Source organism: Glandiceps talaboti, chromosome 2, assembly GCF_964340395.1.
Source record: "Glandiceps talaboti chromosome 2, keGlaTala1.1, whole genome shotgun sequence".
NCBI lineage: Eukaryota > Metazoa > Hemichordata > Enteropneusta > Spengelidae > Glandiceps > Glandiceps talaboti.
In genome coordinates, this window is record NC_135550.1 from 11,416,731 (window position 1) to 11,442,121 (window position 25,391).

Here is a 25,391-nt window from a genome sequence, read left to right on the forward strand (position 1 = left end):
CTCTAAATCACGTGCGAGCTTCTGTGTGTGAGTCTTGTGATCTTCCACTTTCGCCTGTAGCACTGGTAGAGTTGGTCGGTGCATATCTGCTTCAGCGGCCTAACAGCGATTTCCCACCATCTAAACGCTTATTGCAGAGACAGAATGAGGCTCATCGCGATATCACTGTTGCTGTTCTGCGTACTTGATGTGTCAAATGCAATATTAGGTACGTATATACGGTATATGTATATGCAAACATGATGCGTTCTACCAATGCACCATTGTAACGATATGTACCATTTCAAACCACATAAATGAACATTGTACATCGTTCATTTTAGAAGTTAATAACCAGTATACATCCACGATTTGATTAATTGTTTTAGTCAATATTCTCAAAATGTGACTGATATACATTTTAAAGTCGGGTTCTGTTATATAATGTGTGGTAGTAATGAGCAATATTGAAGGATGTGATACTATGATTGGCAAGAATACAGGCACAGCACGTGATGACGGTGCATGTTGCATCATACAAATATTTCTGAATATATACAATAGTATTTGAAGAAAGTTTATCAGATGTTTATGTAATTAGTGCACAGCAGGACAAGAGTGTCTTGTTGATTACCAAACGAATTCTGTGTGTGGGGAGCAATTTACATGTATCACTATTATTAAACGTCAGAGTAAACATCTAGGATCCCTTAAACTGTGGCTAAGATACGTGTTGTTCAGCTCTATCAGGTATGACTGTCTGTTCCTTGTGCCACTCCTTTAAAACAGCCCCCAAAGTACAAACCACTCTGTAGCCATAGAGCCATGACACCGTTAAAAACTTGTGACGTCAACATGTCAGTTTTAATTAACAGAAGTTTGCATTCTTTTGCAGGATGTGAAACCGAAACTCACAGGTCTTAGTTTTGATAAGTTATGAAAGAGAACAGTTTTTATAAGAGTCAACATGCTGCATATTCATATTTTTATTATTCCCACTGTTCATACAGATTATTATGCATAAAATATTAATAATACCATTTTATATTATTTCATATTGTCAATAACATGTGATTACAATGGTGTACTACTAGTGAACTTTTCCTCTAAAATTTCTTGTAAATTTCTAAGTGGGCTGGGGTAGATTAACAAGACACCAATGGACCAAGTCTGAAGGTTAGAAAACTGTACTATTCATATGTCTGTATTATCACCATAAAATTATCTACTTTAGGGACACGCTTCTGGAAATTTCGTGAAATGGTAGAGCGACAGAGAAGAGAAAAAGCACTGAAGCAGAAACAAAAATGGCAAAATGTGATACCTCTCGTTGGTAAACCTATGTTTGAGTTTGAAGCCCAATTCTTGATGCAACCGTTAGAACACTTTGATCCAATGGTGAAGGACACATACCAGCAAAGATACTGGGTCAATCCTACATATTGGAATAAACCTGATGGTCCTGTCTTCCTATACATTGCAGGGGAAAGAGGTCTGGGATCATATGTTGTTGAGATAGGTTTGTAAATAGAATCACTTCCCTTATTTTTGGAGGACACTGTTCAATGTGCTTCCTATGATTGTCAAATGTCTGTAGTGTTTGATCAATGATAGTCATGATATATCAACATTACATAGTTGCAATGTTTTAAAATCTTGTCAACCTTGAAAACTATAAATATATATATATATAAACTTGGTATATGTAAAATGTCTATGCTGGAGTAAACAGTGCTCAATACATTATTACATATGGTATAGAGCAATATAAATAAAATGTGAAACACTGTGCAACGGCTCCTGTGTATCTTTCCATGATGAAAATAATTTTTTCCTCGCCAACTATAGAAGTAAACCTCCATAAGGAATAGTTTAGTCCGACCATCTGATTACACAATGAATACACAAACATTTACGTGTACATATCGACATTGTCAATCCCAATTTTATCAGTCGTGTAGTGATCGCTGAAGAAGTGTGAAAGTATATAGGGCAACTTTAGTTTTATTCATCTGATAATAAATCAAAAGTTTGTGTTACCATTCTGCATAGTAAGGTTTGGACTTTTCCTTCTGTTTGTGATCAGTTTATTGAAATTATTGAAACTTTTTTGGAACTTCTCCTTCATGATGACAAACTACTACATTTCTAAATAAAAGTTCTCAAGGGTATTTCTCTAAACAAATAAAGAAATATCAATCACTTGTACGGATATTCAGTGCATCACATCATTACCTAATATATGCCAAATTTTGTTATGTTGTCAGGTGAACATGTAGATTTAGCTAAGAAGTATGGGGCACTTATAGTTGCTGTAGAACATCGATTTTATGGTGCTAGTATCAATGTTGATGGACTTGAACTGAAACAGATGCAGTATCTATCAAGTCAACAAGCGTAAGGAGCTTCTTCTTAGTCTATATTATGTCTGGTATGCTGTGTTTTTGCATGCATATGTGCATACATGGATGGACGAATGGATGCATGAACGGGTGGGTGGACAGATGAACTGACAGACAGACTATAACACTGATGTATCATTTTGTACATGAAGCAATTTTATAAAAATAATAATTTTTTATTTTGAGTACCAGCTCATATAAAAAAAAGAAAACAGACACAGAATTGTGTTTATGCTAATTTCAGATATTGTGATATTTTTGCAGCATAAAGATTCATTGATATATGAAATGTGGGTACATTTCAAGAACATGTGAACTTGAAACATTTTATGATTTTGACTCATAATTGTTGTCTTTATTATTTTACAGGTTAGCTGACCTGGCCTCATTTCACAGTTTTGCACAATCCAAGTTTGATCTTACAGAGAAGAATACATGGATATGTTTTGGTGGTTCTTACCCTGGTGCTTTGTCTGCATGGTTCAGGTTAAAGGTACTAGTAGGATGCATGAAAAAAACAATGATATGTAGTAGTCAATTTATCATTTCAAGTTACTTTACATAGGTGTGAGCAGATTAAGGCCAAAGGAACAATATACATGTACTGATATTACTAATTTTGTCAGTCTGACTGCATGACATACTTTCCCAGTCTGTCTCTTTGTCTGTATGTATGTGCATCTCTCTCTTTCTCTCTGTCTATTTGTCTGTCTGTCTAACTGTCTGTCACCTGTTTGTCTATGTCATCTGCCTGCCTGCCTATCACCTGTCTGTCTGTCTGTCTGTCTGTCTAACTGTCTCACATGTTTGTCTGTCTGTCTGTCTAGCTGTCTGTCACCTGTTTGTCTGTCTGCCTGTATGTCTGTCACCTGGCTGTCTGTCTGTCTGTTTGTACGTCTGTCTATCTGTCTGTCACCTGTTTGTCTGCCATCTGCCTACCTGTATGTCTGTCACCTGCCTGTCTCTGCATGTTTCACTGTGTTTGAACTAGTGAAATAAAATATAGTAAAGATATACTATCATGGACAGTGGAGGGGTCCACTATCCATGATATAATCTATGAAATGAGGAGTATTATTTCCATTCTGGTAAGACCTTCCAGCCGTCATTGGAGGTTCTTTTTTCTTGTACAACATAATCAGTTTGCAATTTATATTCATTAAATGAGGATTAAATGAAAATTTTAAAGGGTTTCAGTTACTATTGCAATTATCAACAGAAATGACTGTGGTACCCAGGTTTTCATAGATTCAAGACTCTTGACTACATACTTTCTTTGCTTAAGAGGAAGATTCCAACAATCTTACTGTATTCACTTTATCAACATGATTTATTCTTTTACCTACAGTATCCTCATCTGGTGTATGGTGCCATTGCTTCATCGGCCCCCGTTAAAGCTGAGACTAACTTTGAAGGTTACAATGAAGTTGTTGCTGCCAGTTTAGCTGACCCAGTGGTTAAAGGTTCTCAAGAGGTAAAAATTGTATTGCAGATAGTGTATCATGATGTATTTGGCCTGTTCAGTTCAGTTCAGTTCATTTATTTCAGTAACGTATATTTACAAAGTAAATACAACAGGTAACACTGAAGTAAAGCTCTTTCTCTATGTGTCACAGTTGTTTATAGCATTCATATCAAGTGTAAAAGTATACTGTTTTAATTGGTTTATTTACTAGCCTTAGCATGTGGACTTTCTAATGTGGTCAATTAGCAAATGAAACAGTATACTTTTACACTTGATATGGATGCTATAAACGATTGTGGTACATACAGAAAACATTTTACTTTGGTGTTATGGGTTATACATAGAGAGATGGACAGTGACTGAAAAGTATTTTGACAATTACACTAATGGTAAATAAATTTACAGTACATGAATACAAGAAAATAGGATTATAACAATATTACATGTAAACCCTTGTTACAAGTTGAGGAGAATCTCTCCGTTTGAAGACCTTTAAAATAATATTTGGCCTGTTCACTGTGTTGTTGAGATAGTACATCATTAGCTGGCTGTACCTCCTAGCCTAGTTAACAATGCCTATCAACATACAGAGCAGTGAACAGACTACAATGTATTTCAAAGTGCAGGCAAACTTTTAAAGGACAGAGGACATCCTGCAAATCTCTTAAAACAAGTCAAGCATATCCTGAAGATTTATTATTCAGAGGAATCATCTCAATATCATAGAAAGCCATAAGTTAAAGTGACAAATGTTGTACTTTATTTGTAATTATGTTTGATTGTAGTGTGAAGCCAACGTTGCATCGGCTTTCAAAGAAATCAATCAGAAGATTCAAGAGAAACAGTTTGACGTCCTGAAGAAAGACTTCCTGTCGTGTAATAACATTTCAAACCCAAATGATACTGCCACATTTGTTAGTAACATGGCAAGTCTACTGATGGGAATTGTACAGTATAACGAGATGACAACGTGGGATATCGAACAGTTCTGTAGTTATATGACTCAACCAAGAAAGCCATACGACAACCTAGCAATATTCAATGCTGTAAGTTGCGCACTGTTTGTGTTTACCAAATCCCTTTGGATCAGAATGTTAGTGAAGACTGCAATGAAATATTTCTTATTATATTAAAGCTGTATAACATTTTTACAAGTTCTCATGTAAAATTATTTACTCTGTACACAGATGGTTTTTTTTTACATGAAGACATGCTATGATCGAACGGTCATTATTTCTAGTACCACAGTGTTTCCAATTTTAATAGATTAATTTTTGTGTTGTACAAATACTAGCTGCTATCAAAGTTTGGGGGGGGGGGGGTTGCAGTAAATTATATATCTACAACCTAAGTACTACATTCATAAAAAGATTTGTTCTCTAATGATTCTCCACAATTATGTAAAATTTGTGAAATGTTATCATTTTTAGTTTAGACTAGTGTGCAAAGAATGTGATGAAGAATATAATGCATAATCTTTCTAGTTATGATTTCATTATTTTTTTTTTGTGTACAGAAATATCTAAATGACTCAGGTGAGGAATGTAGTGACAACTCATTCGACAATTATTTGAAACTGCTGAGAGATACTACATCGAAATCAGAAGGAGTTGGAATACGACAGTGGACTTACCAAACATGTACACAGTTTGGCTATTGTAAGTTGTATGAATTTTAACCTTTGACCTTTGGTATTTATAGAACAACAAATCAGGGAAATGCAGACATGCAGTATGAAAGTACAAAGTGTATTAATAGTGCTGCTAATATAAGCTGGGATGAACATGACAAAAAGCTAGGTTTATTATAGAGCTAAGATCATTGTTACAACCGTGGAAACCAAGCTTTCAGTGTACTAAGATAGACAAAAAAGTAAATCTATTGATATTGCATGTGGTAGATTACACACAAGTGAATGGTAGTGATGCCTCTGTTGTGTGGATGTAATCGTCATGTAAATAAGACAGTTTATACTATGGTGAGACCGACTAGGCCAATCAGAGGCCTTGATTTTGGTTAGTTATGTGGAGCCATAGCCCACTCATTCTTAGGGGTGTGACCTATATCGGTTTGAGCCAATCGTGCCGTAGTATAAGTAAGATAGACAACTTGTTCGGTACGCCCCCTCATTTATTGGCACATAACGCTCCCAAACGAGTTGACTATCTATTACGTAAACACTGGAAGTCCACAAAATGTACACTGTAAAATCATGGAATTAAGTCATCAGAAACACCACCCTACTGTGAGTACAATTAAACCAACATCCATTCAATGGCTGACATTAACGTGTCACATCAATAGTTTTAGTTTGTGTTAATCTTAGCTGAAAGCTCCGTTTCCAATGTCGTAACAGTCTTTGGAAATATATTTGTAGTAGGTTCAATAATGTCATAGAAAAATGATGTAACATGAGTAGTTTTTGAGATATCGTGTCCACAGACAGACACAGACACACAGACATCAGAAGTATAACATAAGCTTCCCTTACATGAAAGGTAAAAATGATGTAACACTAGATAAGGTGTCATATTTTGATTTCTATTATCACTTTATCTTTCTAGATCAGACATGTGACTCTAATACTACCTGTCCATTTTCACCACAAATGGACTTGAAATCATCCCTCATACTGTGTAGTGCTGCATTTAATATCTCGGGTTCAGTAGTGGATAGAAGAGTTGACTTCACAAATTCTTACTATGGAGCTGATCACCCTAGTGGTACGAGGATTGTATTTGTCAATGGTAAGTACTGTACATTCACAAATGTGAAAATGAAAATGCAGACATCAAATTTCAAGTTTACCTTGCAAACCTTATTTGTACATTGTTTGAACAGTAAAATAAGGATTTTCACAGTTTTAAAATTGTGAAAATTTGGGCTTTGAATGAAAAGTTGGTCATGAAACATCAAGTTTTCATTAAATTCTGTGGTGAATATATACCATGTCATCAGCACATGCATCATTCAAGTGTTGAAACAAAGAAAACAAAGAAGCATAGCAATTATCTCAATCTAAATCTTTTTATTAGATTTTACGCCCTGTCATTTCCTTTGACTTTGTCTACTGCACTATATTGACAGTTTGAGATCCTTGCCATACAACAATAGGAATGAATGAACTCCATAATGTATGAGTGCCTGTGTGGTATACTTGTAGTATTTGCATGAGCTCGAGGTGTTCTCCACAGTTGTACTTACTTTCACAAGCATAGCAAATGAGAGAACTCCAAAAGCAAGAATGCAAAATACAAAAATGCAAGTACAATGCACAGGTACTCATAAGTCATAGGGTGCTATTATGATTAAATACGTTTATCCAAAACAACAGATTTTGTAAGAAGAGAAAAGACTACTGCTTTGCAGTTATGATTTCATGTACATGAAATGATTGCAAGCTCATTTGCATACAGGTAATTAATATGCAATAATGTTTCTGCCTTGCTTTCCAGTGCAAATGCCAACAGTATATACACACACACACTGATGCAAGCAATCACTTACACACAGTATGTACTAATTTCATTTTTACCTATAGGTTCAATTGATCCATGGCACGCACTCAGTGTATTACAGAATCTTAGTCCAACAGTGACAGCTATATTTATAAATGGAACTGCTCATTGTGCAAATATGGAGGAACCAACACCACAGGATTTACCATCATTAGTCCAAGCAAGACAGGTAGAGTACATTTTGCTATGTAACTCACTCATATTTTTTTCTTTGCGTCTTGAAGATAGTTTTTGGACATTTACTGTGGTATATGATATTTTCACTTGGAACGTATTTTTGCTAGTCTCTAGTCCTTAAAGTGGCACAAGCTGAGTTTTCAATTTTTTATTCAATTTACAATACATAAATCTCAATTGCACTCTTGTATAATTTTAATGTCAATGTACCCTATATTGATGTGTCTGCACCCTTATTTACTTTGTATTTTTCCCCTTAGAAAATTGATGCTCAAATTGGACAGTGGTTGCAACAAGCCAGAGGTCAGCATGAAAACAACAAACTCTATTTTAAACCTCAGTAGACAGAAGAACTGTAGCTCAGTACACATACATAGATTAGTATAAGACAACAAATCGCAGATTATTTTTACTTTCCATTTACTTCGTATGCTAGTTTCCTATACATGTTACGATCGCTACAATCATCTCCACTGTATAGTCAAACTGGTAACTCTAGCACAACATTCTGTGCTTACCCCCAGCAGCGCTAGTTTAATGGTATTGGAGAGTTGATATAAATGTGATGACACTATTGCATGATTTAATCAAACAAAGTCATGCTCATTTAAGATTAATGAGCAACTGTTGGAATGAAGTAATCATGCAGTTACAACTGCCTGTCAGTGTGTGATAGATTACTACTGACATGCACTGTTCAGCCTTTCCCCAGCAGGAGATTTAGCTAGATTTTTGGTACAATTTGTCAGTTTGACTATATGTGGAGAGGATAGTGATAGTAGAAAACACTGACAGGTATAGGACTAGACTATTTACTTCCGTGTTGCATTTAATTTTTTCTTGCCAGTTATTTTGCACATTGTGTCTTTTTGCTCTTTAAAACTTTGGCTGCTATATCATATTTTTACAGAATTTGTACCGTCTAAAAAGTTAACCAGTATAGTATATATATATTTGTTCATGCATACAAACGAATATTTGAAATTTTTTGCACAAATTAAAAATTAGAGAACAGATATTCACGGACACTTGGTTCATAGATATAAATGAAAATATTTACTCAGAGTCAAACTCTTGTGAAATTGAATCCAAATTTACGTTGATGTCTCACCAGCGTCATCAGGAGAGGGAAACACATGATATCTGCCATTTGAAATTAGAAATTTTCATTCATAATTTTCAATTTATTGGTACATTTTATGTAAAATTGTAAATTACATCATGTGAATATGTACAAATGATTATCATGTCAAAGTTCTGTACAATACTATGATGACAAATTATATATACTATAATGAGAGTCTACTTAAAGGCCTGGGATTCAATCCCAGGTTCTTACATTAGTGTTATCTTATCAGTGGAGCCGTAAGGATTACATAGGATTATTCTGTTGTTCTGGACCAACTTGTCTATAACTCTTTCAGCCAACTGTTTTGTTTTACAACTAACTGATCCTTTAAAGTGATGTGGATGAACTTGAATTCACTTTAAAGAGAAAGTGAAATGGAAATGAATAAATTAATAACCTTCCAGTGAGTGGAATCTTGCATATAATAATACGCCAAAAAGTACATAAATATATGCTTTTGTCTGCAATTGTAATAGCATTGTTATTGCAGATTTTCAAAAAATAAATGAATAAAACTGTAGCAGTTAAGAGTTCTCTGTGTTGGTTTATCAGACAACATGCATACATTCATGAATGTTAACTTCAAAAATCATTCTATATATATATAAACATCTTGTTTCTGGTTAGGACAGTTTGCCTAAAATGGTGTGATGACGCGATTGCTTTTTAATTCTCAACAAACCTGTTACTCAATCTACTATTTATGGCAGTTACTGTTCTTTTTATTGAGTACTTTAGAGCAATTGTGTATGTGGGGCAGATGTCATTTGCTTGTTCATGATTGGCTCTGCTGTTGTCTTCACTGAAGTAGGGTTATTTTTGTGTTTCCCCATGGATATACAGACTGCGTGGGCTGGACAAACACACACAAAAAAAAAAGACTGACGTGGGGGTATTTAACTGATGGGGGCACTGACCAGAAACAATTCTTTCTCTTTTTTTGGCCTATTTGTTGGTAAATCATTGAATTGTGTATGCTAAAATTAATTATTTATAAGAGCAAATTATTTCATGGTCAGAATTTTCATGGTTTTCATTTCACCCCCCCCCCCCCGTAAATTCTGCTCTTTTCCTTGATACATGATAGATATACAAGAGCTAAGTTATCTCTCAATCTACTCTTGAATGAATCTTCAGAGCCAAGTAAACCACTGTATATATAGATCATTTGGAATTGAGTCAAATATAAAAGTTTACATATTATTCAGGAAACACCAAGAAATACCCATAAATAATTTTGAAACAAAGTGCGCACAGTATACCATTTAACTGACAACGGTTGCCACCAAACGAGGGTGTATGCCAATCCCCCCCCCCCATAAAGTTGTTGCGGTTGTCAAGTTACTACGTCCCATACATAGCGTCCGGATGGCATCAGTGTTCGGACAGACGAAAAGTCACAATCAATCATTTCAAATCCCCTATCAGTCGATCCCTTTTGTACTGCCAGCTCCAAAGTGGTCGGTGGGTTGGTGGGTGCATGGTCGGTCGGTTGGTTGGTCGGTCCAATCGGGTTGTCTTGTGGTCAGTTAAATATGCACGTGGTTCTAAAAAAAAAGCTCTTGATCCAGCTAGATAAGGCCAAATAAAACAAGTTGTTTGGTTCCGGTTACCCGACCCCACCTAGTTTTTCACGCCGACCCTAAAAATTTGTTTGAACTATTGGAGAAAAATAGTAATAAAAGCGCGAATATCGTGAAGTCTCGCAATAAATAGTGGATGCGGAAACTGACATCAACTTAAAAAGACAATATAAAACTATTCTTCCAATCTGTAATGGCTGTACATCTGATAGGAACAACCCAGAGACCATTTGGAAAACAATGGAAAACCTGAACTAGACACTCACTCACTCACTCACTCACTCACTCACTCACTCATGAAAAAAAATATAATAAAATAAAATAAAAAATCTACCTACCCACCTATTTTTCAATTGAATGTAATCGGAACCAAACAACTTTTTTTATTTGGCCTAAGCTTGAGATCCCTCTTCCTGGCTTGCCAACAAAGTAGTGCAGGTCGCGAAAGGTCATGAATCAGTCCATCTCACTTATCTCACAGACAATGTCCAAACTTTATAACAGTTGATTGATGTTCTATATAAATATAACTGATTTAAACGTGTAGACATGTAAACCCACCTATAAGCGTACACAAAACTTGTGTGTACCAGTTCTCCCGTTGCCGAGTACAGGGACACACAAACACGCACACATCGACAGACATGGAGATGGGGTGGACGACGTTATTCTTGGTCTTCTTCGTGGCGAGTTCAGCGACTAGCCATCTACTGCAACCCTATGAGCCGAAAGATGATTCGCCGGAAGAATGTAAGTTTTTAATTCCAATGTACTTTTTCTTTATTTCTTTTCTTCTCTCTCTCTCTCTCTCTCTCTCTCTCTCTCTCTCTCTCTCTCTCTCTCTCTCTCTCTCTCTCTCTCTCTCTCTCTCTCTCTCTCTCTCTCTCTCTCCCTCCCTCTCTCTTCCTTTCTTTTATGTTTTCGTTAAATATTAAATTTAAAAAATCTCTTCTTTACAATGTTTAACCTTGAAAAAAGTTTTTTTTTTAATACGTTGAATGATTTGATGCCAAAGACCAGTGTCTGCTCGATAGCACCACAACTTAAATTTGGCGAATAATCGCAACTATCAGTGCGATAATTCTCTAAAATAATCACTTTTGTACTTTGAAATTCGAGCAAGGTACTCTTTCTAAATGTTTTGCAGTGTTTGCAAATAATGCAAGTAATAATAAGTACGTGGACTCGCGTAAACCTGACTGACAATGTTCTTCAGGGCTCCAAGCAATGGGGTAGGTTACTGGCTGTAAAAGAGACGAATTCAAGTTACAAATACAAATGTGTTACTGTTACAAAGTACCTTTCCCAGTTCAAGTCATATTTACCAAGCAATTGGTAGAAACACCAGAAGCGATGTAGATGCCAATAAATATCTTTAAAACTGTGAGAACAGTATCAAGTTTTCTTAGAACCCAGAAATAAATACTTTTTGGAGGCGAAGAATATAAAGGAGAGTGTTTAAAGACATGCCGTTTTTAATGAGGAAATTCAGGAAAGGGATGATTTTCATCGGGAGATGGAAAGGGAAAATCCGGGGGGGGAGGGTCTAGTAGTTACGTGCTCAAAACACGTATTCTGATTTTATAAATCAGTTCAGAGTAGATCCAACAAAAGACCACAACACAAATAAATGTTACGCATCTACAGTCGGACATAACAAAAACTTCAGTAGAAGTGTTACATTATAAGCCGTTGACGTATATGATTTGGCTACAATCTTATAAATGAAACAAATCCAGAAAGTCACACAAAACAAATGTAGCAATGTTATTTGTTGGTAACTTAAAGATTTTTGTCGAGAAAGACGACGTTTTGTTTCAAGTCAACTAGCTTCCATTGTTACAAACAATGAAATTGCGTAGGTCGTTTATTTTTGTCAACATATCGAAGATGTAATCTTTGTACTGCTGTCCCAGTTTTAGAACGGTTAGATTATTTCACAATGTTAGTACATTGTCTGTTTATCAGCGGTACCTGGTCCACGCATGCGCAGTCTCTTAATATAGTCTCATATGTAATCATTATTTCACATTGGGAAGGGCAAGGTTAGAACAAATTTGTTAATCTAAATCAAGAGAACCGATTTGTCTAAGTTTTAGCACACAGGGGGCAGACAAAACCAGATTTGAAAATTCTTAAAATATTTATTCGAGAGAAGATTAGTTTATTTGCAAGGAACTTTAAATGTTCAATGCTACACTTTCGGAGCAAAAGTCACGTGTGCGATATATTGATGATACAGAAGTTTACACCAGGGTTAGCTATAGGTTATCTCGTTGTCATGGTTACGACATACTATTGAATATCACGCTACATAACATAGAGATAGCGTCTGCATATACGGGTCATTCACCAAGACCAGTCTCAACTTGTTCACATCACTGTAATAAGCATAACGTGATTATCAAACTGTAATAAACACTATTCTTAGCCTGAACTTAGTTCTCTGTGATGTGTCGGATTTTGCGATCATAGTACCTTCTAGTACTGATTATGCGTATGATGACATGTATTAGGTTATTGGATGTAAACAGTAAAAATTGAACCGTAATTATGTTAATTAGTTGGTGTAGGAGCTCTATCATATTTCAACTAATATAATAACGCAATATGATTGAAAATCCCCTAAAATATTCCAAAGGAACACATTCAAATTGTTCAAACGGTCTTCAAGTACTGCTCACAAGTTGACTTTTAAAAATAGCTCAAAACTCCACCGCGTCAACATAATCAAAGGTATTCCATACATACATATACATACATTGAATTATACTCAGGACCATTTTCCTGCTCGCCATCCCAGTTGTTTCGTAAAAAACTTTCCCTTTTTCTTTTTCTTTTCTTTAAAGTGTGGAAATCTCACGAGAAGACAATAAAAACTCTGAGTAAGATATTTGAAGAGGGGCAGGAGGCTGAGGTAAGTGTTCAATATATTTACGTCGCGCTGTCATTTCTGTCAAACGACTGTTTTATGATAAAAATCATAAGAAATTATAGTGTCTTTTGATACCCTCAAGTTTATCGTGTGTAATAATATCCCATTCTCTGAAAATAAGCATTGATTCATTATTAAATAATTATCAAGCGTAAGTGTCCGCTAAATTTGAGACTTCATATTTTGATATACAGGTGTGTACAACTTTGTCGTTTGTTCACTTCGTACGATAGTCAAACATAACTATTGTATAGGATCTCGCCATAATTGCCAATACTGTCCCTCTTTTGATATCCCTGGAATGTGCATATTTTATATAAATAAAAAAAAATATATGCATTGCCCAAATAGTTATGTTGTCAATTTCTTTATTTTATATCACAAGCCCAAAGAACCAATCCGTACTCGAGAGTTCAACTTTAGCTGTCCTCCTCTACCACGATCAGACCCAAAACCTACGTCAGGTGAGTTATTCTGACCACCACCTAGGTGTCATAGCATGCCAATCGCCAATTGCCACCAATGATGTCATGTCACAAAAGATATTCTAAACAATAAAATGTTGTAGTTTTTGGAACTTGGCGTGTGCAGTTACAGATTGACAATTGCTGTGTTTGCAAATAGTTATCTTAAAGTGTGACTGTCTAGATAAAGTATGTCGGTGCAACCAACCAATCAGTATAATATAGGCAGGGTCTGCTTTCTAATTTCAAAGCCACACAATTAATGTAATAGCAGCTAGGTAGTGTTTTGCAATAAATAATCAAAATTATGCAATGCTTTAATCAACACCATTTTTCTGATATTCCTGTACTGCATATCATCGCCAAAGACTTTTCTTCTAACAGTTTGTTCACATAAACTGTACTTTGTGACTGATAAATCCAAAGTACCAAGATCGGAATTGAAGTCCAGCATGGGTGAATATCGAGGACTGCCTCAGTGGACTATATGGCTATACAAAGGTCGATATAATTAAAATGCCATCACCACGTACCTGTAACTGTCACAGAATCGCACGATTTGGAAGTCTGGCGGATAAAATATGGCTCTTATGACAATTGAAATGAGATACTGTACAGCTCATTGCAGGTTTTCGTTCATTGACTCTGTTTGACACAGCCATGCAGAAACCAATAAGAAATTGCACACGCTACACTAAGATAGCAATTTCTTGCTCCATCTATAGCCTGAATGAAATAAACCATTTAAACAAATGAATGTACTGCAACGTACTAGACACAGACACATGGGAACCAATGTTTTGATGTCTACATGGTGGCATGTTAGTTCATCTCATGATCATTTTAGACAAAATGTAGCAAGAAACTGTATCCATTGAATCTTTCCTGTGTAGTTTCTTATTGATTTCTGCGTGGTTGTATCAAACAGAGCCAGCGAACAGCAACTTGCAACACACTGTAACATGTCATTTCCGTCGAATTTTAAGGACCAAAATAAAAACGTTGGTCACAGCTCATAGTCCAGAGTAATAGACTCGTATAGTCCTTCCTTTATCCCGTGCGAGCTTTAAATCCCATAGGCAGTTGATTGCAGATTGTTTGAGCAAATTAATAGTAAATCATAGTGTAAATTTCGCAGGTGTGAAGCACAAATGTCTTGACATAAGAAGTGTGGCCATTGTATTGTATGTATTGTCGACATGTCGGTCACACCTGGTCAGACTGCATGCAAATGAACCCTATCACGGCTAAATGGGCACGTGACATTACCCAGTCTTCATTTTTTATTTTGTAAATTGTTCATCGGAATATCACAATTATGATAATGGGGACATGTTCGTTGTTCATTGGAATATCACAATTATACCACAGGGGACATGTTCGTTGTTCATCGGAATATCACAATTATACCATAGGGGACATGTTCGTTGTTCATCGGAATATCACAATTATACCATAGGGGACATGTTCGTTGTTCATCGGAATATCACAATGATACCATAGGGGACATGTTCGTTGTTCATCGGAATATCACAATGATACCATAGGGGACATGTTCGCTGTTCATCGGAATATCACAATGATACCATAGGGGACATGTTCGTTGTTCATCGGAATATCACAATGATACCATAGGGGACATGTTCGTTGTTCATCGGAATATCACAATGATACCATAGGGGACATGTTCGTTGTTCATCGGAATATCACAATGATACCATAGGGGACATGTTCGTTGTTCATCGGAATATCACAATGATACCATAGGGGACATGTTCGTTGTTCATCGGAATATCACAATGATACCATAGGGGACATGTTCGTTGTTCATCGGAATATCACAATGATACCATAGGGGACATGTTCGTTGTTCATCGGAATATCACAATGATACCATAGGGGACATGTTCGTTGTTCATCGGAATATCACAATGATACCATAGGGGACATGTTCGTTGTTCATCGGAATATCACAATGATACCATAGGGGACATGTTCGTTGTTCATCGGAATATCACAATGATACCATAGGGGACATGTTCGTTGTTCATCGGAATATCACAATGATACCATAGGGGACATGTTCGTTGTTCATCGGAATATCACAATGATACCATAGGGGACATGTTCGTTGTTCATCGGAATATCACAATGATACCATAGGGGACATGTTCGTTGTTCATCGGAATATCACAATGATACCATAGGGGACATGTTCGTTGTTCATCGGAATATCACAATGATACCATAGGGGACATGTTCGTTGTTCATCGGAATATCACAATGATACCATAGGGGACATGTTCGTTGTTCATCGGAATATCACAATGATACCATAGGGGACATGTTCGTTGTTCATCGGAATATCACAATGATACCATAGGGGACATGTTCGCTGTTCATCGGAATATCACAATTATACCATAGGGGACATGTTCGTTGTTCATCGGAATATCACAATTATACCATAGGGGACATGTTCGTTGTTCATCGGAATATCACAATTATACCATAGGGGACATGTTCGCTGTTCATCGCTGGCAAACGATGAAATGATTTACAGGATTTGTCGTAAAAAAAATAAACGAATTACCGAACCGAGGCTATTATGTGATAAGACTTCTGATCATGGTAGACTGTTCATGAAACATCAAGATATGTTCTTATGATACATGTAAATACAGTCAGTGACAACCACTACAAACACAAAACGCAATTATTCCAGGCTAAATAGAAAAATCACTCGTTTACTGAGACTACCAACATAATATCCGTCCGTATATATCTTTCCACACAGTTCACCAGCTTCGTCCAGGAGACTTCGATGTGGTGGCAGCACTCGGCGATTCCATTACTGTAAGTGTCATGAACCATTTTTACTAATATGCATTTGCAGTAACGTCTAGGTGCAATATTTTCCAGGCGTTTGTTTCACCCTAGGTACAACTTTAAAAGCGAAAGATTATTAATTTACTTCTGTAACCCTTGAGTTACCTTCATTTACATAGACAGAAACTTGGTGTAAATAGAATATATAGTGTAGGCTATCATCGGTCCAAAACACAGCGAGTTGTTGTTTTATTGGGTTAAGCATTTTATTTAGAGCTGATATGAAGTTTTCACACTTTTAAAAACAGTACAGAAAGTATATAGTAATTTATATAGTAGTTTTTTCCATCTTATTCAATATTAACAATCAATGTCATAAAGTGGCCATATGGATGAGGATTGGGTATTTATTTTGGATATTTTATAAAACAATTCTATCATGGCTTCCTACTTGAAAAATCAATGTGAAACAACATATGTCAAGTCTGTGTTTGTAACTCAATCAATTGTAAAACAGATTAATAAACGTGTAAAAGTTTTGTTATTGTATGTATAATAACAAACTTTATTACTCTTTTTATAATAGCTTTTTGCAGTGTATGGCGTAACAAACACAGACTTTGTCAATGTTATTTCACATTTTGCAAGTGGGAAGCCATGATAGAATTGTTTTATAAAACAAAAATCAAAAATAAATACCCAATCCTCATCCATATGACCACTTTAAGACGTTGATTGTATCCCCACAATAAGACTTTTTAGTATTCCCCCAACCCAGTTCCGAAAAGTACTTCCAATAGTATATTATAAATTTGAAAAATATCGAACACATTCTCCTTTGTTGATATTTTTTATTTCATTAATTCTTAAGTTAGTTCTTAGTATTTGGTTAGATTTATGTCACCATTCGGGGAGGGGTGCATTAGAAAATATCTTTTAGCATTTGCTAACGTTGAACCCTAAAATTAACATTCGTCATGATGGTCACGTGGTTTATAAAGAGTGGCCAGCTTGGAATCTGGTTCGAGCCTCTCCGCCGCCATTTGTTTCTGAATAACCAAAGTCCTCACGCGAGATTTGAACAACTGTTCTCAACTCAGTACAGTCAGCTAGCAAATGGGACTTTGGAAGGATAAATATTGCTATGCGAAGAATGTATTGCTCCCCAGAGAGCCGGTGAAGTGTAAAGACAGCTGTGTTGTTATAAATCCATGCTCAGAGTAATAATTGTATAGTGCATAACAGTAGGGGTAATTCTACATAAATAAATGCATTGTTATTACAGGCAGCAAACGGTGCCAAGGCAGACAATTTACTGCAAGTGCTCATCCAGGCCAGGGAATTGTCTTGGAGGTAAGAAACCACAAGACTACAAAATAACTCAAGTTGTTATACTAAACTTACAGCTGTAATGCCAACCTATTGGAAACACTTGTCAAGATTATATTGTTCTTTGTCTATCCACAGGGAACAGGACGAATGAATAATTTTTTTCTCGTGGTTTTCAGGATTTCTAATATTATTTTCTTATTTTCTCTATATTTTAGTAGTAAATAGGAAAAACCAGTCAGAGGAAACAGTAGTTATGGTGGCAATATTTAAAACTTTACTTGAAATATAGAGAAAATAATATTAGAAATCCGAGAGAAAAAAAATTATTTATTCGTCCGGTTTCTTATGGTCTATCACCAAACAAATGCCGCCTAGAGTGAGACATGTGAGAGCGAGAACCCAAATACAAAAATATACATAAAGAATGAATTTTGTTCCATGGAACAATTACCTAGCAAGCCGTATACAGTAAGTTTGTATTTCATGGCGTCGTGTTGCACAAAAAACGTCGACGGTCATCAGTCCATGTGAATGAATCGTGTACAAGTTGACGCCTATTCATGGCTGACGATATTTTGTTGCAGTATTGGAGGAGACAGATCTTTACTGGATGGCGTTTTGACATTACCAAGTAAGTATGTTTGGCTTTATATATACCAAAAAATCCGAATCATCTACCATGAACTATATCGATGCTCCCCCTCTCCATACCGTACCCCTGTTTTCATCGTTCACCTATTTCACTGTAAAAATACTTAGTACGTCAGGTCGTTCCGGCGCCCTCATCGGCCTATTCTTTCCGACGGCTCGACATGCCATGACTTACAGTACTAAAATAGTCGCTGCTAAAAGAGTATATAGTACAATTGCATGCGCGCACAGATTAAATGAAGCGTTGAGATTTTGACTGTGCGAGTGCCCTTCCAAATGAAAAAAAATATATATTTACCATTCTCTTAGACCGTTTAATGGACTGGGCCAATTTTCAAATAAAATGGTAATGCTTATGCAAATATATATTCTATATCAAATTTACAGACATACTTCGTCAGTATAATCCCGACCTGACTGGATTTTCTATCGGTTCATCACCTGACACCAATCTCAATATCTCCAGATTGAACGTAGCTGTACCTGGTGCAAGGGCAAGGTGAGAGGTCTGCTTTTATATATATCGTACACGATTTTACAATTAGAGGGGATTTTGTTGTTTTCGTCAGTAGGAGGGGGAAACAGTCCGTATTTTAGTAGACACAACTTATATTTCAGCACACTGTGTGGGCAATGGGGAGAAAGGAAAGGTACCTGCAATACAATGCTAGGGAGAGAGTAGACCGACATATCAGCCGTTGTGGGCGCAGTATAATCTCCCGTTTTTCTTTAGGCCAGGCTCTGGGCAGGCTGGTAAGCTCGGACCGATGACGTCATTACCGTCTCGGGCGAGAGCAGTAAGTAGGTATATATACTGATATTGGGTGAGAGAAAGAGGGAGTCGGATACAGATGTATATTGGTAGTAGGCAGTGGCTATTTTAGTTCGCTTTAAAATTAATCAGAAAATCAATTCATTTGCTGCACCTGGCCTGTTATGTTTTAACTCAGACCATTAGTGGCCTGTGGTTTTAACAAATTGACTGCACTGACTTTGTACGTTCAACCATATAGACCCTACGCTTTTCATGTAGGGTTTATAGGAGCGGCGTTACGCTATCGTATAGGTATTTTTGGTCCATTGCCAATGTCATTCAACACAGTGACAAGTGAACTCATATAAAGTCCGATCAGTAACAGCAAAAACTAACATTAAATTCATTTTGTATGAAATAAAGGCACATGCCTGAACAGGCCGAAGAACTAATCTTCAGAATGAAGAACTGGACGGATATAGACTGGGAAAACGACTGGAAAATAGTGACAATCTTCATCGGAGGAAACGACCTGTGTGCCTGTAATCAGTACTCTGCCTTTGACTATACAAATGAGATCAGAAAAGCCTTGGACATTATGCACGCACAGGTAACAATTCTAATTCCAGTTTTCCATTCCGTTCGCAACGGAATATTGGCGGTGCGTCTTGGACGATGCCGTAAAAGACTCTGAGGCTGTGGTTTACGACGATGACTTTTTCAAAAAGAACGCATTATTATTGAAACAGAAAAATGGCCACGATGATTAGGCATCGTACTAACAAATAATTATTAATTCTTGCAAGTCAGAGCACATTTTCCCCGCCGACGCATCTGTACTGTACGGGGTTGTCTGTTTAGCCCTATGGTAAAGAGGCCAGTGGTTTGTTTACGACGATGACAAATATTATGTATAGCCCTTTAAACTTGTAAGTGTCCTGAAACTGATACACTATTTTCGGCTGAAGTCAGTTTACAAACTGTGATGGTTTATACTTCATATTCAGAAGTGGGATGGGGAGATAAGTATGTGAAAAGTAGCGTGGTAATCGAAGACTGGAATTAATATTTGCGAGTTTTTTTGGTAACTACTGAATTACGTCATTGTGTCATATTCTAATTCATGGTGAGCGTGCTATCTGTTGGTGCAAATGATTTAATATGTTTTGAAAAAAATGACACAAGAACGCTTAAATTTAAGTCTTTGATATCACAATTTGTGCTACAGTTTTCGTTCGAAGAAGAAAAACGCCAATCTGAGATATGGGATTTATTTGTATCGGCTATTGACAATATTCTAATATGTGAGTTTTATTTATTCTGTAGATGCCGAGAACATTCGTCAATCTCGCCCAAACTGTTGACGTCACGTTGATTAACCAACTTAACTCGTTCGTATGTGATTTAGCTCATCTGTGAGTATAGAAATTATACAACTGTATATTCATTCACATAAAGTGCGTTATAATAGCCATTATATTATACCAGTATATTGATGGCGCAAATCGAGAGATCTGATTGGTCTAGACATTGAACTAGCGCGTCTAAAATGGGCGATAATGCACAGTTGGCACGCATCCAAATTTTGATGTTCACCGTTGTAGGCCGTGCAGGGATGGGGGCGCAAATGAAACCAGAAAACATTGCGTCTTATCTTGTTTCCGATATTTTCAATATACTGGTATAATATAATAGCGATAAACCACCCCTGGGAATGGTATACCACTCGGTTTTGACCAGTGAACTCAATATATGCACTCGCTATCGCTCGTGTCTATATTTCGTTCACTGGTCAAAACCTCTTGGTATACCATTCCCAGGGGGTGGTTTATTGCTTAATTATACCATCATGCACAAGCACACATAAAAAAACCCAAAAAGTTTTTATACCCGTCATTCTACGTTACAATAACTTGCGTCTACGTCATCATTTCTGTGGTACTCGAAATATGATTCAGAACGTTCCAAATCACAGTGTCCCCTGTGCCCCTTGTAAACTAAAATGAAGCCATTAAGTGACCCGTATGTAACTAAACCCCACACACATGAATTGAATAATCTATTTTACAGTGCCTATTGTGAATGTGCGAAGGAGAGATGGGATCCAACCTGGGAGGATGTGCATCACCAAGCGAGAGAATATCATGTAAGTAATAACAAAATCATTATAGACGTTATCAAGATTATCCATCAATGCACATGCCGTCTCTGTTTGTAAATACACCTGATCAACAGTATGATATCTATATGCTTACAATATGTTTTCTTTTCTTACAGAAAACATTGCACCAACTTGTTCAGTATGGTCGATACGACACCAGGGACGATTTCACTGTCGTCATTCAACCATTCTTTGAAGAAACAATTATAGAAGAAGGCAATGTAATAACATTATTTGTTATTTTTAAAGATGACATTTGCATATAATGCATATAGGACTTGTTTCCACGGACATCGGGTGTGCGAATAACATTTTTTTTTTAATTTTGGTATGTTGTTTTTCATGTGATCGTTTATTTTTAGTGATGCAAAACATACTCAATGTCCGACCAACTCAGTGATATAACAAGAAAACACCCCATCCACCCCATACACGCACGTATACTTTTTATTTTAGCCGATAGAAATTTGCAAATAATGATATTTTTGTTTTATATTGGGTTCTCACAACAGAAACGCATATATGACCACGTATGTCTCGTGTTTGCAAACAGTGAGCATGTCCTATTTCAGATCAAAATAAACGGGGCAGCCATGTATTGCAATATTGTCTCCTCTTTCAGTTTGATTTTGTCTCTCCGGACTGCTTCCACTTCAGTGAATATGGGCATCAAATGGTTGCAATGGGTTTATGGAACAACATGGTAAGACTACGACAAACTTCTTGGACTTATTTATAGCAACAACACGACACATAACTAAGAGTTTGCTTTTCTTAGAAATTCATTAAAATGACTGTACATTTTAGGATAGGCTGTATTTAGTCAGAAACACTATGATTTAAATGATAACAAAGGTTTACGAAGTAATAACATCAAAGACCTTGGATATAGTTGACGTACTATTATGATCTAGTCCATGGTCCTTACCAATCTGCGTACAAGGTGCGCAGAATATCAAAGATACAAATCTACACGAGATATGTCGAAAACGAGGCAATACTACACAATAACAGACTATATGATACTGTGATGAATTTATAAAGTCAACAAAAATAAAACACAAATTATAAGACAAAATTATATTTACATATCGAACCTGGGGAAACAAAAATCAATGCGGGAAAAGGGTGTACTTTCAAGTCTTTTTTAATTTATGTCTTATATGTATGTTAAAATACGTTTTTGTTTGCTAGATTTGCAAATATGTTTCGTTTCGTTTCGTTTCGTTTCGTCTGTCGATCGTTTCGTCTGTGTTTTGTCTGTCTGTCGATCGGTCGGTCGGTCGTTCTATCTGGCTAGCTGTCTGTCTGGTTTGTTTTATTTTATTTTTGTTTGTGTTGGGTTATGTCTTTTGCTTGTTATGTTTTGTTTTGTCTTGTCGTGTCTTCAATACCCGTATGACGTCACGCTGTGTTGTGTTGTGTTGTGTTGTGTTGTGTTGTATTGTATCATGTCGTGTTTGTCGTTTACACCTTCAATTAAATGTGTACTTACATCAGGCTAATACCCATCTAACAACATTTAGACTATATTGTGTTTCTAATGGATATGATCTCGATATAATTATAAGATTTGTTTCAATAAGTATGAATCACCATTTTCTTTAGCTTGTTGATCAATATCTTTATTCGGCATATTCATTTGTAAACCGATATATTCTCTACACAGAATGAGCCAGTTGGTGAAAAACGTACAGCATGGCAAGAAGGCGATGTATTAGAGTGCCCTCCTGAGGTAAACCGTGCATAAAACAATCCAAATTGAAAAAAAAAACCATTGCAAATAGAACGGTAGACTGACACAAAATACGTCTCGGAGACATATTTCCCTGAAAACAAAGTTCTTCAAACCTCTCCATATGAAAAACTTGTTCCCTGTTCTTCTGAAATAACTAAAAGATATTTTGTCGTTCACCGTCTTAGAAATCATCAATAATCTTTCATTTTCCCAGTATTCGTCCCCTATGTTGGATTCTAAATATCACTAAATTTTGATGTCATTTTGACCTCTATTTAAAAAATGTGTCCGGTTACTTCAGATTTTTAAACAGATTTCAACTGAGAACAGCGTTTTCTTGACCAAAGTAACAACATAAGTGTAAATTTACAGTATTCTGAGATGCATTCCACGTTAAGATTAAGACTTTGGTGAGAAATACAGTTGTCTCGCAGATTTATAGGCAAAGTTGGTCATGGACAATTATCCTATGTAATCCCTATTACTGCATTGATACAAGATATTACTAATCTGGGATTTGAACCCGGGCCTTTAAGAAGAATATGGTTTTCAACTTTTTGTCGACTTAGAAACACCCTTACTCCATATTGTCAAAGTATTAACTTAGCAGTCAGTTTTTGGTCAGTTTTTTTTTTTTAAAGATTTGACTAGGCTAACGCATTTGACCTGTTTTCGCATCTCTCTGCAGGATTTTGAATATATCTACACTCAACTGAATACACCTGGTTACGTGGTACCAACCAGAGACTTCACATTTACATTACCACCTACTACACCAAAAGCATCGGTAAAAGAATTTATCTATTTGATTTATTACATTCAACCAATCCAACTTACGTCTCCAAAAAAATCTAACTGGTGTATGAGAAGTCACGATAACCTGAGAATGAAATGAACATTTCTAGAAATAAGATTAACAACATCACAAATGAATTTAATTGCGCTGAAAGACAGTTAATTAATTTTCGTCTATCGGTAAAGAACTCTACATCTTAATGTGAAAATATACAATTATGAACATGAAACAGTAGTACAGGATAGAGATACTGGCACACTTTGTATATAAACGTTGTATACTACTTACAACCTTTTCACTTCATGACGGGATTTATATAGTTTAGCAAAGTATTCTTTCATAATCATCATTAATACAAATCTATTCAATCCTGATATGCTAAGATATGGTCGAATATAACAATTTAATATTCATCCTGTCAAATTAATATACATAACTAATTATAATATTTTCACAGACTGTAGCACCGACACTGCCCTCTTACGACTGCCCTATACCTCCACCATCCGCTGAGCCTCCGACGTCAGGTAGGTGATAGTTTGTAAAATACGTTGCTGGGCGTCCTTTATCAAAGGGATAAGAAGAGCGCCCACAACGGCCGATGTAAGATGACATCTGATCAATAGATGACATGAGTTTTCAATCTTCAACTATTTTCCATATCAAAGCTACTTTTAAATGCCTAAAAGTCTCTCATAAAGAACTCGATAGACGCATAGACTTGACAAGCGAGTTGGCATATCCAGATCAACATTCCATAGGTTCTCGAATTTGACATTAATCGGAAATAAAAGCCATTGGAGAAAATTTTAGCAACTTTCCTTTTTACTTTATGTCTTTTAAAATATTAATTACAATATAACCTTACTAAAGTCGTAGTCTTTAAACGCTCAATGACAATTCCCGTCCTTTCTTCAGTTCATGAACTCCGACCCAGTGACGTAGATGTACTTGCAGCTCTTGGAGATTCCATCACGGTAAGATATAACACATTCTACATTTTGAACATAACATTTGAATTTCAGGCTCCTATAGATTCTCTTCTTTTGATTACATATACGTATCAAAAGAATCATCCATATACAGGAACGTCCGGCCGGCAAATCACGAATGCCATACTTTATTATATATAGCTTTTTCCTTTTATTCCCACATTTTCCATAAGAATAGCACAGTAAAGGCATACCTTTGGGATGTCTCGTTGTAATAGTGAACTGGGAATTAAAATCTCAAGAAAAAATGACTATAACAGTTTTTGTAAAAATCGTTATTGATTGATATTTGTAGGACTCATAAACATTTATAATTTCATTAAAATGATAACTAAAAAGTGTCATACTCTCAATACATATTCCTCCACTTTCCATTTTAAGGCTGGTTTTGGTATTGCTGCAGAAACATTCGCTGAAACAGGTATCCAATACAGAGGACTGTCTTGGAGGTAAATTTCCGTTTTTGTCTTTTCAAAAAATGACCCT

The 25,391-nt window shown here is 36.1% G+C and overlaps 2 protein-coding genes across 2 annotated transcripts in view; both read left to right on the plus strand.

Moving 5' to 3' along the window:
* Position 1: 1 nt before the first annotated feature.
* Positions 2–9,184, plus strand: LOC144449400 (thymus-specific serine protease-like). Its single transcript, XM_078139933.1, has 10 exons — positions 2–208; positions 1,214–1,498; positions 2,247–2,376; positions 2,751–2,874; positions 3,730–3,855; positions 4,632–4,892; positions 5,363–5,504; positions 6,411–6,593; positions 7,388–7,533; positions 7,802–9,184. Exons 1-10 carry the CDS (start codon positions 145–147, stop codon positions 7,883–7,885), a joined length of 1,545 nt encoding a protein of 514 aa, XP_077996059.1. The 5' UTR covers positions 2–144; the 3' UTR covers positions 7,886–9,184.
* A 1,719-nt stretch (positions 9,185–10,903) lies between these two features.
* Positions 10,904–25,391, plus strand: part of LOC144444208 (phospholipase B1, membrane-associated-like) — a 32,585-nt gene continuing 18,097 nt past the window's right edge. Inside the window, exons 1-17 of the mRNA XM_078133628.1 lie at positions 10,904–11,003; positions 13,103–13,170; positions 13,574–13,652; positions 16,450–16,508; positions 17,767–17,834; positions 18,398–18,444; positions 18,852–18,963; positions 19,642–19,828; positions 20,545–20,633; positions 21,289–21,364; positions 21,496–21,600; positions 22,002–22,082; positions 23,049–23,114; positions 23,806–23,904; positions 24,371–24,440; positions 24,832–24,890; positions 25,287–25,354. Coding sequence (XP_077989754.1) covers positions 10,904–11,003; positions 13,103–13,170; positions 13,574–13,652; positions 16,450–16,508; positions 17,767–17,834; positions 18,398–18,444; positions 18,852–18,963; positions 19,642–19,828; positions 20,545–20,633; positions 21,289–21,364; positions 21,496–21,600; positions 22,002–22,082; positions 23,049–23,114; positions 23,806–23,904; positions 24,371–24,440; positions 24,832–24,890; positions 25,287–25,354 — 1,433 coding nt within the window. The remainder of the gene's footprint in view (positions 11,004–13,102; positions 13,171–13,573; positions 13,653–16,449; positions 16,509–17,766; positions 17,835–18,397; positions 18,445–18,851; positions 18,964–19,641; positions 19,829–20,544; positions 20,634–21,288; positions 21,365–21,495; positions 21,601–22,001; positions 22,083–23,048; positions 23,115–23,805; positions 23,905–24,370; positions 24,441–24,831; positions 24,891–25,286; positions 25,355–25,391) is intronic.